The sequence below is a fragment of the Hyla sarda genome, chromosome 6 (assembly GCF_029499605.1).
Source record: "Hyla sarda isolate aHylSar1 chromosome 6, aHylSar1.hap1, whole genome shotgun sequence".
Classification (NCBI taxonomy): domain Eukaryota; kingdom Metazoa; phylum Chordata; class Amphibia; order Anura; family Hylidae; genus Hyla; species Hyla sarda.
In genome coordinates, this window is record NC_079194.1 from 35652124 (window position 1) to 35666332 (window position 14209).

The following is a 14209-nucleotide window of genomic DNA, read 5'->3' on the forward strand; positions in this document are numbered from 1 at the left end:
TATATATATATAAAAAAGTTTTTTCCTGGAATACCCCTTTAACCTTTCTAATATACTTAATAAAAAGGTGTCTTTTTTTATCACCGTTTTATAGTAATCATGGCTTATAAAAATATATATATATACCACTATTGGTCCCTATACCATCCAGAACATAAGGAGCACAGGTATGGACAAAGTCCAGGAAGAGGGCATATGATACAAACTTTTAGATACATAAAGAGAATTAAAGGGGTATTCCGGGCAAAATTTTTTATCCCCTATACAAAGGATAGGGGATAAGATGTCCAATCGCGGGGGCCCACTGCTGAGACTCCCGTCATCTCCTTGCAGCACCCGCTTTCTATGCTGGTGCTGAATCTCCAATTTCGGAAACCTCCACGTTTCCGGGACTGGGGACGTGACGTAACGCCACGCCCCCTCCGTTCATGTCTATGGGAGGGGGCCCCAAAGCATGATGTTTCCACCCCCATGCTTCACAGTCGGTATGGTGTTCTTTGGATGCAACTCAGCATTCTTTCTCCTCCAAACTCGACGAGTTGAGTTTTTACCAATAAGTTCTACTTTGGTTTCATCTGACCATATGACATTATTCCAATCCTCTTCTGGATCATCCTAATGCTCTTTAGCAAACTTCAGACGGGCCCAGAAATGTACTGGCTTAAGCAGGAGAACACGTCTGGCACTGCAGGATTTGAGTCCCTGGCGGTGTACTGTGTTACTGATGGTAGCCTTTGTTACTTACTTTAGTCCCAGCTCTCTGCAGGTCATTCACTAGGTCGCCCCCGTGTGGTTCTGGGATTTTTGCTCACCGTTCTTGTGATCATTTTGACACCACGGCATGAGATCTTGCGTGGAGCCCCAGATCGAGGGAAATTATCAGTCGTCTTGTATGTCTTCCATTTTATAATAATTGCTCCCACGGTTAATTTCTTCACACCAAGCTGCTTGCCTATTGCGGATTCAGTCTTCCCAGCCTGGTGCAGGTCTACAATTTTGTTTCTGGTGTCCTTTGACAGCTGTTTGGTCTTGGTCATAGTGGAGTTTGGAGTGTGACTGTCTAAGTTTGTGGACAGGTGTCTTTTATACTGATAACAAGTTACAACAGGTGCCATTAATACATGTAACGAGTGGAGGACAGAGGAGACTCTTAAAAAGTTGTTACAGGTCTGTGAGAGCCAGAAATCTTGCTTGTTTGTAGGTGACCAAATTTTCAAATTTTCCTCCAAAATTTGCAAATAAATTCTTTATAAATAGGACAATGTGATTTTATAGATTTTTTTTCTCATTATGTCTCTCATAGTTGAGGTATACCTGAAAATGACAGGCTCTCTCATCTTTTTAAGTGGGAGAACTTGCACAATTGATGGCTGACTAAATACTTTTTTACCCCACTGTTTATAGGAGCAAAACTACCACAAGAGGACATAGTTTTATATTAGAGCGGGAACGTTTATGCAGTATTATCGGGAAGTATTACTTTACTGAGAGAGTAGTGGATGCATGGACTAGCCTTCCTGCAGAAGTGGTAGCTGCTAATACAGTGGAGTTTAAGCATATCCTTCATATAAGATAGAGATAGGTATAAGTCTATCCTTCATATAAGATAGGGATAGGTATAAGTCTATCCTTCATATAAGATAGAGATAGGCATAAGGCTATCCTTCATATAAGATAGGGATAGGTATAAGGCTATCCTTCATATAAGACAGGGATAGGTATAAGGCTATTCTTCATATAAGATAGAGATAGGCATAAGGCTATCCTTCATATAAGATAGAGATAGGTATAAGGCTATCCTTCATATAAGATAGAGATAGGCATAAGGCTATCCTTCATATAAGATAGGGATAGGTATAAGGCTATCCTCCATATAAGATATGGATAGGTATAAGGCTATCCTTCATATAAGATAGAGATAGACATAAGGCTATCCTTCATATAAGATAGGGATAGGCATAAGGCTATCCTTCATATAAGATAGGGATAGGTATAAGGCTATCCTTCATATAAGATAGAGATAGGTATAAGGCTATCCTTCATATAAGATAGATATAGGCATAAGGCTATCCTTCATATAAGATAGGGATAGGTATAAGGCTAGCCTTCATATAAGATAGGGATAGGTATAAGGCTATCCTTCATATAAGATAGGGATAGGTATAAGGCTATCCTTCATATAAGATAGAGATAGGTATAAGGCTATCCTTCATATAAGATAGAGATAGGTATAAGTCTATCCTTCATATAAGATAGAGATAGGCATAAGGCTATCCTCATATAATATAATGATAGGTATAAAACTATCCTTTAATCTAAGATAGGTATAGACATAAGGCTAACCTTTTATATTAGATGGGGCCAGGGGCTTTTCATAGTATTCAGGATATTGGGCAGACTAGATGGGCCGAATGGGTTTTTATCAGCCGACACATTCTATGTTTCTATGTTAGTAAAGGCAGGACTAGCACCCCTCTCTGCTCACTCCTATCAGACTGCAGCATGAAAACAGAGAAGAATGGGTTACAGAGCTGCCTGTAGTGATTGGATGAAGAGACGCAGCACAGCAGACTCAGGGAGGAAGTGAATGCATGGTGAGTGAGGGCGGGCCCCTTTCTGAGAAGGGGATGTCAGAATGAGTGAGCAGCAGAACAGAGGTATTTTTGATCCAAATATGGAAGCTAGACACATAAAAAAGCATCTTCATGACCTAGTGAGTAACATATAGAAGCATTATTTTTTTTCTGTGATATGGTAGGTACACATTAAGTGATCAGTGATCGTGAGCTATTGAACTCTGCTTTCTAAACAGTGTGATTAACCACTGCTAATTCATTATATTACAAGGAAAGGGGGAGGGCCATGAATGTTTAAATAGTTTTTTTCCTATAATAAATAAAATTATCCCTTGAAAACTGCATTTTCTGCTTATGTTGGTTCCACCTGTTGCAAAACTACAATTCCCAGCATGCCAGGACAGCCAAAGGCTGTCCAAGCATGCTGGGAGTTGTAGTTTTGCAACAGCTGGAGGCACCCTGGTTGGTAAATTCTGCCCTGTATGGTGATCAGACTGATGCTGGTTGGCACAGGGTACTGAACCAGGGTAAAGATTCAATGCTTCTATATAAATCTACATTGTTATCTTATGTAACTCTGATATTGTGTTCATGAACCAGGGAGCTCAGGATGAGAATTCTTTGAAAGAGATTTCTGGGAATCCATTCTGCATGTAGGACAATATTTCAGTGCGCTCCTATGGCAGCGACTCAGCTGGCACAAGGGGTCACAAGGCTGTGCCCGGTTTGCGCTAAGGTGATTACACATCTGCCCTGGGTTGTGCACTAGAAAAAAAATATATATTTTATCTTTTATATCAATCCCCCCCCCCCCCACACTCGACATCAGTCCAACAGTATCATCTGTTTTATTCCAGCACAGATGAATCTATTTATTTTACTACTGTAAGTGGGTCTTGTAATCACCAGTCTGACCCACAGGAAATCACAGAGTTTAATGTATCATGGGAAGCTGTCAGTCCTGGGACAGCTGACTTCCTGTTCACTACAGAATGACATAATCACCTGATCGGATTCCTGTTGGCAGCTCCCAGATCCCTCCCCTCCAGCTCTATCTGTATACTGCTGCTGTTACTCTGGGATCAGTATATATAGTAGTTATACACCTCCCCTCCAGCTCTAACTGTATACTGCGGCTGCTATCTCTAAAAGATCAGGATATATAGCAGTTAAATACCTACCCTTGATCGCTATATATCTACTGCTGCTGCTATCTCTATGGGATCAGGATATATAGTAGTTATGCACCTCCCCTCCAGCTCTTTCTGTATACTGCTACTATCTCTATGGGATCAGGATATATAGTAGTTATACACCTCCCCTCCCAGCTCTTTCTGTATACTGCTTCTATCTCTATGGGATCAGGATATATAGTAGTTATGCACCTCCCCTACAGCTCTTTCTGTATACTGCTACTATCTCTATGGGATCAGCATATATAGTAGTTATACACCTCCCCTCTAGCTCTATCTATATACTGCTGCTGCTATCTATATAGGATCAGGATATATAGTAGTTATGCACCTCCCCTCCAGCTTCTGCTATCTCTATGGGATTAGGATATATAGTATTTCTTCCATTTTCCGTATATGCTAATTAGGTGCTAACTTGCACTGGCCGGACTAACTGGCACTCTGACATCAGCATTTCTGGCCCAGCTCATCAATATTCCTCCCCTTTCTCTTCATTACAGAGCAGGGAGAAGAGGGAGAGGCGGAGGGAGGGGAGGAATATTGATGAGCTGGGTGGCGCTGCGGTCAGCGGTGCTGACGTCAGAGTGCCAGTTAGCCTGGTCAGTGCAAGTCAGCACCTAGTTAGCATATACCAGAAATAGGAGATTATGGCCGAACGGCGGACGGATCCGGGCAAGGCAAGCATCAAACTGATCAGCGTCCCCCGCACTACCAGCCAGTACCGCTGGTTAGTGCGGGGAGAGCAAGCTGACAGTTTTCCTTTAAGTCAAAGAACACCTCAATTGTGTTTATAGGTCACAATTGAAAAAAAACACGCGCTTTGAATAAGAAAATGCATCAAAACTGCCCATAATGTGAACTGACCTCAACCCACTTATGGGTCTAATCTGTTCACCTGGGTAAACTGCAGCATCTGCAGCTTAATTAGATGACCAGGTGCAGTGATAAGCATTTACACATTCTTTTTGCAAATCCAGAGGTATGATGGGAAATGTAGGCAGCATTACAAAATCATTTCACTAGGCAAATAGGAATTAGTATGGCTTGCCACATCAGCTAAAACAGGTAAGCAGAAGGCATACACAAGTGCGATATGGGGTGTGATGCAGGGCAGATGGAATTACTCTAGGGGTAGATGGCATTAACCCCTTGTATTCGTGACGCCAGGGCGTGGTTTATCCTCAATACCACTCGAAGGTATATCGCTGGATCCTGGGCTAGCCATGGGTGCAATAATGACTCCAATGCCAAGTTACGGACAACGGTAGCTTTACTGAGTGACAGATGGTACAGTCTATGCAGCGTAGCCAGGCCCACGGAGGTGACCAGTGATTTCAGAGACCTTAAGGGCTTTCTGGGACTTGCAATGGTTTTGGACAATTTAGTGCAGGCCACGTTGACTTGACAATAGATGACAGTGACTGACATGGCTGGAGAAAGACTGAGCTGTGACTTTATCTTACTTGTAGACTTGTGGCTGCAGACTTGACTTGAGGCTCCTATAACTCCAGACTCTTAGGCTCCACTGCACCTCAGCAAAGACTCAGGAGCTAAGAGAGAGAAGAGACTCCTCCCAGGGCTTTTATGGGGGAGACTCTGGTGGGGTCCCATTGGTGGTCACCCTTAAAGCGTACCCGTCAGATCCCCCAAAAAAATTGTATTATTAATATATCTCTCCGTACCTAATCCTGGCCATGTACCTCTAATTTTTATGTATCTAGCACCTTTTTTTTTATTTTTTTTATTACACTTTTAATTTAGCTCACTGATCTGAATTCCTCTCAAAGGGAGGGGGCGTGGCCTCACTGTGCAGGTCTCCGCCCCCTCCCTCAGTATGCTGTCTGCTCACATCTCCCCTAGCATTAGCAAAACTACAACTCCCAGCTTGTCCTCACTGACAGTAGCCGGACACAAGCTGACAGTGGGAGGATTTTTCCTCCAGCTGGGATGCCTGCGCTCACAGCTGTCAATCAAGGAAGTGTGTCCATGACATAGGTGATGATGCATGGACACAGCAGGACTAGTATGTGTCCAAGCAGGCCAGGGGGGGCAGTTGTTTGACTGCCTGTTTCAGTATGAAATGCTGAAAATTTTCTAATGAAAGCAATTGCAAAACCTATTGGTTATACATGCTTCACAACATATCAAAAGTTTTTGTAACTGACAGTGCCCATTTAAGTCACCTGGCCACTGATACCTCCTGGGTAACAATCACATGACAACTGGTGATCACATGTTAACCTTTCTTAAAGACACAACATTCTTATATACATAACATAAAGGATAATATACAATTACAGTAGAACAGATGCAGGGGGGTGGGGGGGGGCCGACAGGACAGAAAGGGTACGTGGTAACAACTCCTGTACTGGGCCACCACACAAGAATCTCTAGATAATTCTCCACTAATAACCTATGCAGCACTATATAAGCAAAAAAATCAATAAATCTAGAGTGCTTTCTTTAAATAAAGCTTGGATTGTACTAATAAGAAAGCAACATATTTCTTTTTTTAAATTAACATTGAGTGGATGCTGCAGGGTATTCTGTCTATACCTATATGTAGTATAATAGTACAGCAGGGCCTGGACACCCAGGAGAGGAGATTAGATGAAGCTGACAAGGAGATTGTGTCACTTGCTGCACCTGACACCTACATAAACCCTAACAACAGTATTAGATAGATTAGATTATAATCTCCCTGTCTGTTATGTGAGCACTTCATCCCCAACAGCTCGGCCCAGGACTCACCAGACACCAGAATCCTACCTTATAGGGGTACTCCGCCCCTAGACATCTTATCCCCTATCCAAAGGATAGGGCTTAAGATGTCTGATCGCGTGGGGTTCCGCCACTGGGGACCCCCACGATCTCTGCTCCAGCACCCCAGACATCCGATGCACAGAGCGAACTTCAATCCATGTCGCATGACTGGCGATGCGGGGTGGAGGCTCGTGACGCCACAGTCATGCCCGCTCGTGACGTCACGGCCATGCCCCCTCAATGCAAGTCTATGGGACGGGGCGTGACGGACGTCACGCCCCCTCCCATAGACTTGCATTGAGGGGGCATGGCCGTGACGTTACGAGCCTCCAGCGCTGCACCCGACGTTCTAAACGAACGCGGGGGGCAGCAGGGAGATCGCAGGGCTCCTCAGCAGTGAGACCCCCTCAATCAGACATCTTATCCCCTAACCTTTGCATAGGGGATAAGATGTCTAGTGGCTGAGTACCCCTTTAAATGGGCACTGTCATTAAAACTAATTTTTGCTATTGCAGTCCTTATGGTAAAAAGAAAATCTTTCTAATGAACTTTGTTTAAAAAAAAATAATAATAAATGAAGTTTTCTGTGTTTTATTTGTGTTTTAAAAAGTTACCACTAGGTGTCTCCCTACTTGTCCAGAGTACATTCCCCCCCCCCCCCCCCCCATCTCTTGCACAGACTTTGGACCTGGAAATGTAGTCTGGAGTGCTGAGGGAGTGTGTCCAGCCTTAGCCAATCATAGCTCATCTCATACTGAACTGCTCTGGGCTGTGTGTAGCAGAGTGAGGGAGGAAGTTCTCCCCTGTAGGGCTTCAGATGATGTCACACCTGCTGGGGAACGCCCCTTCCCAGCTGTGAATCTGACTGAGACTGAGCAGAAAATACAGAGCAATATCAAGGTAGAAAACTAAAAAATAATAAAAATAAAGGTTTATCATGATGGGGGCAGTGAACTGGGAGGATGATAAAATGTATTAAGACCATGACAGGTACTCTTTAAAGGGTTTTTCAGGACTTAAATATTGATAGTTTGTTCTTAGGCTATCAGTAGGTGGGTGTTGGACCCTTGGTGCACTATATAAAGAAAATAACTTTCCGCAGTACTTCTCTAATGTTACATGGCCGGACTTTCTGTATACATGTAACCATATTGTAAGATTCCTTGCTAACCCTAGTAAGTAGACCGAAGGAACATTTTATAGTGTTCTGGCCCCGAGTGTATTCTATTATGTGCTTGTCCAGGTGATTTATGCATTATACAGTTTACGTTCTCCTATAATATTCCCGTTTTTGATAAATACAGATTCTGATGATGAAATTTATTTTGCAGAGCGCTCACCTTGCGATGGTCGACACGCTGATGATGGCGTATACGGTGGAGATGGTCAGCATAGAGAAAGTCATCGCCTGCGTGCACAAGTACTCTCCCTTCTTCCAGACCGCAGACCTTCCCTATGACATCGAAGATGCCGTCATGTACTGGATAAATAAGGTAATGGAGATCCAAAACACTAGACCACTGGTCTCCAACCTGCAGACCTCCAGATGTGGCAAAACTACAACTCCCAGCATGCCCGGACAGCCGTTGGCTGTCCGGGCATGCTGGGAGGTGTGGTTTTGCAACATCTGGAGGTCTGCAGGTTGAAGATCACTGCACTAGACCAACATAACAGCCAGCTACTGATACTGCTTGTTCTTTTGGCCTAAACAAGAGGTTCCCCAGTGATGGATGGGATCACTTGGGAAAGTCTTTCCTGATCACAAGATCTGATTTTTTTTTTTATGTTTAAAGGGGTACTCCGGCGCTAAGACATCTTATCCCCTATCCTTTGATAAGATGCCTGATCGCGGGGGTCCCGCCGCTGGGAACCCCTGTGATCTTGCACGCAGCACCCCGTTACAATCAGTCCCCGGAGCACGTTCAGCTGCCACGCCCCCTCCCATAGGCTTGCATTGAGCGGGCGGAGCGTGACTTCACACGGGGGCGGGGCCGTGAGGTCACAATTCTCCGGCCCCGTGATCCACAATAATCAGACCCGGAGCGAAAGTGCTCCGGGGACTGATTGTAACGGGGTGCTACGTGCAAGATCATGGGGGTCCCCAGCGGCGGGACCCCCACGATCAGGCATCTTATACCCTATCCTTTGGATAGGGGATAAGATGTCTTAGCGCCGGAGTACCCCTTTAAACATGTCTTCTGCATGGGGTCATAATGTGCTGCACACACCCTGCAGTCGGTTAGATGATTGATCTCACCACTTGTCCAGAGATGAAAGTAGCACTGGTCAGAATAAGTCTCCTTCCCCTTCTGGCAGCTTTCAATATAGTATCTTCTTACCTCTACTGCAGAAGGAGTCTCCTGACCTATGCTGCTATATATACTAAAAGGCCCTGGTCTTCTGACAAGCAGAAAGCAATTTCAGTAAACTGTTCTACAGTTAATAGATGATCACCATGCAAAGACCTGGCTGAGTGATTGAGCATGTGGTTTTGGTGCTAAGCTGTGCTTCTGGGGGCAGTCCCTGAGCAGAATCTGTCTCCTACCCCTTCTGGCAGCTGTCAGTATAGCCTCTTCTTACTTCTCCTGCAGAAGGAGTCTTAAGACCTATACTGCTTCATATACTGAAAAAGCTTTGCTCCTTCTCTGACAAGCAGAAAGCAATTTCTGTTGGCTGCTCTCCATTAAACTGAGGATCACCATGCAGAGACCTGTGGGGGGGGGGGCTATTACGCATGTAGTGCTGGTGCTAATCTGTTGTTTTAGGGGCAGTCTCTGAGCAGAATCAGTCTCCTTCTCTTTCTGGTAGCTGACAATATACCACTTAGCTCATTAGGTGGACGTGCACAATTATATACGATTTGAACCCCAAGTGGCCCCATATCATGTCAGTCATTTTTTTTAAAAGCGCATGTAAATGGAAAATATTTATGCAGTAAATGTATTTAACCCTTAAAGGGGTACTCCGCTGGAAAACTTTTTTTTTTCTCAAACAGATTTGTAAATTGTATTTAAAAATCTTAATCCTTCCAGTACTTATCAGCTGCTGTTTGCTCCAGAAAAAGTTATTTTCTTTTTTAATTTATTTTCTGTCTGACCACAGATTTTCAGTCTGACCACAGTGCTCTCTACTGACACCTCTGTCCATATCAGGAACTGCCCAGAGCAGGATAGGTTTGCTATGGGGATTTGCTCCTACTCTAGACAGTTCCTAAAATGGACAGACGTGTCAGCAGAGAGCACTGTGGTCAGACAGAAAGGAAATTCAAAAAGAAAAGAACTTCCTCTTGAGTATACAGCAGCTGATAAGTACTGGAAGGATTAAGATTTTTAAATAGAAGTAATTTATGAATCTGTTTAACTTTCCTGGCACCAGTTTTTTTTCATGTTACTATGTACTGTCAATATTCATTCTGTTTGCATTGAACATTGGTTATAATTATTGTCATAAAAGACAATTATATCCACCTAAATGACATCTAGCAGTGTGTAGCAGCCGTTTACTGTCTTTTGTGCCGCTCCTATTGTCCCAGATTACCCCTAAACACCTCTGTGCAAGTCCAGGTTGTAAATAGAAGAGCTTTGAGACTCAGACCATTGATCTAGCACAGTGGTCTCCAAACTGTGTCCCTCCAGATGTTACAAACCTACAACACCCAGCATGCCTGGACAGTCAGCGGCTGTCAGGGCATGCTGTGACTTGTAGTTTTGCAACAGCTGCAGGCACCCTGGTTAGGAAACACTTGCTCAGAGAGTTGTTTATAACAAGCTTTGTATATTCTTTTATTTTCATAGACACATAATTGTATTGTATCTACAGATACTTTATAAAGAGGCATTCTGGTATCAGAAAATTTGCATTTAAATAAAACGATTGGCCCAAGATTTATATAACTTACTAATATAGTGTTGTCACAAATTGTACTGGCTTCAGCATGCAATTGTTTAACTTACCCCTGACATGAAGTTGTGTAGTCCTCTCATTGGCAGTGTGGTGTTGTCTCAGTAGCTCCCCAGCTCCTCCCGCTCTCCTGAGACGACGTGTCATCCTCTGCTCTCGCAGGATGTGTTGTTGGATCTTGTCTCGGAGTCTAGCATCACCCTGACCAGCCTCTATAGCCTTCATCACCATCTCCTTGTCATATACACATAGATATCTTTATTGGGACATTTAGGGTAGGGAGAATGAGGGTTGCAGAGGAGAAGACAGGAAATGAATGCAGCAGGTTCGGCAGATTTACTAACTGTAAAGCAATAGTCTGCTATGTACTGAAATGTTTTGCAGCAGCTCTAGGAGGGAACTGGCAGGAGGACTGTAATAAAGAACTGTGGAAAAGCAGTGCATTCTGGGAATTGTAGTACTGAGCAGCTGCCTAACCAGGAAGTAGTGAGAGGACATGGTAGGGGATGATTACATACCTATAAAACAATAGGATTTTTGGTGATTTCAGAGCTGGGGCAGACAGGTAAGCAATGCTATATGCTTCTGCATTATTATTTTATCTGATGTTGGAGTGCCCCTTTAAATCTCTTGTTCTTTTAATAGAAACCTTAATCATTTTCCCTAAACACTTATGTCTTGTGACTTACGTTTCAGGTAAATGGACATTTAAAAGGAATTCTTGAACAAGAACATCGAGTGAAGGAACAGCAGAACATGGACCCCAACACTACACAGAAGGTGCGTCAGTGGTCTGGATGGCAGGAAGAGTAATAGAACAGAAATGATGTCATCTGAGCATAAACTCTATAATAGCTCTCTGATCGCTGCGCCCTCCTAATACTTTGTTTTTACTTCTAACCTGATTAACAAATGCTACTTATTTCTTAAAGGGGTACTCTGGCCCTAAGCCATCTTATCCCCTATCCAAAGAATAGGGGATAAGATGTCTGACCGCTGGGGACCCCCGCTATTTTGCATTCAGCACCCACCTCGGGGAGCTGCACACTGCGCTGCCTGCTCCGAATCCGCCGTGTGACGACCACGGGGCTGAAATATCGTGACGTCACGCCCCCTCCCATAGACTTGCATTAGCGTAAGCGGGGAATGATGTCACGACTCCGCCCCTGTGTGACACCACGCCCCCGCTATGCAAGTCTATGGGAGGGGGCGTGACGGCCGTCACGCCCCCTCCCATAGACTTGCATAGCGGGGGCAGAGCATGATGTCATGACTCTGCCCCCGTGTGACATCACGCCCCCGCTATGCAAGTCTTTGGCAGGGGGTGTGACGACATGACTCTGCCCCCCGTGTGATGTCATGCCCGCCCCTGCTATGCAAGTCTATGGGAGGGGGCGTATCGTCACACAGGGGTGTTGTCACGATACTCCGGCCCCGTGGTCGTCACAAGGCAGATTCGAAGCTGGCAGGGCGGTGTACAGCTCCCCGAGGTGGGTGATGAATGCAAGATAGCGCGGGACCCCAGCGCTGGGACCCATGCGGTCAGACATCTTATCCGCTATCATTTGGATAGGGGATAAGATGTCTTAGGGCAGGAGTACCCCTTTAAGGGCCCTGTCTTCTAATCGCACTTGCTCATTGCTGGAGCCCTAACAGTGATTGGGCCTAACACTCTGGCTTTGGTCTAACCTTGCTTATATATTCTCAGAGTTTGAAATGTCTAGACCAGTGTTTCCCAACCTGGATGCCTCCAGCTGTTGCAAAACTACATCTCCCAGCATGCCCTGGGAGTTGTAGTTTTGCAATAGCTTGAGGCACCTTGGTTGGGAAACACTGGACTAGACTCTAAAACCTATTGACTTAAAGGGGTACTCCGGTGGAAAACTTTTTTTTTTTTTTTTTATCAACTGGTGCCAGAAAGATAAACACATTTTTTAATTGCTATTATTTAAAAATCGTAATTCTTCCAGTACTTATCAGCTGCTGTATGCTCCACAGGAAGTTTTTTTCTTTTTGAATATCCTTTGTCTGTCCACAGTGCTCTCTGCTGACACCTCTGTCCATGCCAGGAACTGTCCAGAGCAGTATAGGTTTGCTATGGGGATTTGCTCCTGCTCTGGACCGTTCCTGACATGGACAGAGGTGTCAGCAGAGAGCACTGTGGTCAGACAGAAGAGAAATTCAAAAAGAAAAGAGCTTGCCATGGAGCATACAGCAGCTGATAAGTACTGGAAGGATTAAGATTTTTTAAATAGAAGTCATTTACAAACATGTTTAACTTTCTGGCACCAGTTGATTTAAAAAATTGTTTTCCACCAGAGTGCCCCTTTAACTGAAGCCAATATTTCAGTTAAATGAATGGAGGTCTACCAATATGGGCTAATGGCCGACCACTGGAGCGCCCTAATTCAGGGCATTGTTGGGTCCCGTAAACCAGACCCTTAGTGATATCAGCGGTGATTCCAGGGTTAATTGTTACTGCATTGTATCTTCTCATTTCATATAGTAATGAGGAGTATCAAATGGTACCCCAATAAGGTAGCATTAAAGGGGGTATTCTGGTGAAATTCTGGAGATTTATCAAAACCTGTCCAGAGAAAAAGTTGCTGAGTTGCCCATGGCAACCAATCAGATCGCTACTTTCATTTTTAAAGAGGCCTGTGAAAAATGAAAGAAGCGATCTGATTGGTTGCTATGGGCAACTCAGCAACTTTTCCACTGGACAGGTTTTGATAAATCTCCCCCATTATATATATCTTGAAGGTTTGTCCCAATTCTATAAATTGCGATAGATGTTGGACTGTTCATTCTTTAGCTTTGTATGGAACATTCTTGGGATGACGTGCAGTAGTTATGGTTGTGAGATGGCGCTTCGATCTGCCGGTAAACACCAGTACATTAGATCACTTTTTCTGATGTTCAAGTAGATGGCGGTTTCAGGGGTCAGTACGGAGCAGTTTCTGGTTGGCTGGATGAGAGAGATACATTTTAGGCTCCTCTGCGGTCACTGGATTTTGTTGAGGAGGTCCAAGATATGCTCCTTGGGAAAAAATGCTAACAAGCTCCCTCCAGAAGAATACAGCATGTAACACTTGGAAAAAGCCGGGTTGTAACGCAAAACAAACGGTCGTCTGCTGATTAGGTGCAAAGTTTCTTTATTTAAGCCAGACAACAACGCGTTTCGAGGCAGCAGTGCCTCTTCATCAGGTAAAAGGCTTGTCAAGAAGAATACAGGAAGAATACGGTTTCTCTAGTGCCACCTATAGGTGGCTATCTTGTAATTCAATGTAAGCCTTGAAACGTGACTAGAGAGTGTAGGCTCTGTTCTGTGTAAGTTGACCAGTGCCGAGTTTTGTCCTGCCACTGATCTCGATTACTAATCCTGAGCATAGGCCATTAATAAACATACCTATTCTTGAGAACCCTTTAGGCCGCAGTGGTCTTCAATAGAGATGAGCGAACTTACAGTAAATTCGATTCGTCACGAACTTCTCGGCTCGGCAGTTGATGACTTATCCTGCATAAATTAGTTCAGCTTTCAGGTGCTCCGGTGGGCTGGAAAAGGTGGATACAGTCCTAGGAGGCTCTTTCCTAGGACTGTATCCACCTTTTCCAGCCCACCGGAGCACCGGAAGGCTGAACTAATTTACGCAGGAAAAGTCATCATCTGCCGAGCAGAGAAGTTCGTGACGAATCGAATTTACTGTAAATTCGCTCATCTCTAGTCTTCAACCTGCGGACCTCCAGATGTTGCAAAACTACAACTCCCAGCATGCC

General features: G+C 44.3%; 1 protein-coding gene and 1 long non-coding RNA gene across 5 annotated transcripts in view; one reads left to right on the forward strand and one right to left on the reverse strand.

The window, feature by feature from the left end:
- LOC130275469 (uncharacterized) overlaps positions 1-13019 on the reverse strand; it is a 60977-nt gene extending 47958 nt beyond the window's left edge. The window contains exons 1-3 of the long non-coding RNA XR_008844791.1: positions 12962-13019; positions 11122-11225; positions 10486-10666 (exon numbers count right to left, since the gene is read on the reverse strand). This is a non-coding gene — a long non-coding RNA (uncharacterized LOC130275469). The remainder of the gene's footprint in view (positions 1-10485; positions 10667-11121; positions 11226-12961) is intronic.
- CAMSAP2 (calmodulin regulated spectrin associated protein family member 2) overlaps positions 1-14209 on the forward strand; it is a 151634-nt gene that overhangs the window by 61097 nt on the left and 76328 nt on the right. For all 4 annotated transcript variants that reach the window (XM_056523484.1, XM_056523486.1, XM_056523485.1 and 1 more), the window contains exons 3-4: positions 7864-8025; positions 11129-11212. In XM_056523484.1, the coding sequence (XP_056379459.1) occupies positions 7864-8025; positions 11129-11212 (246 nt within the window). The remainder of the gene's footprint in view (positions 1-7863; positions 8026-11128; positions 11213-14209) is intronic.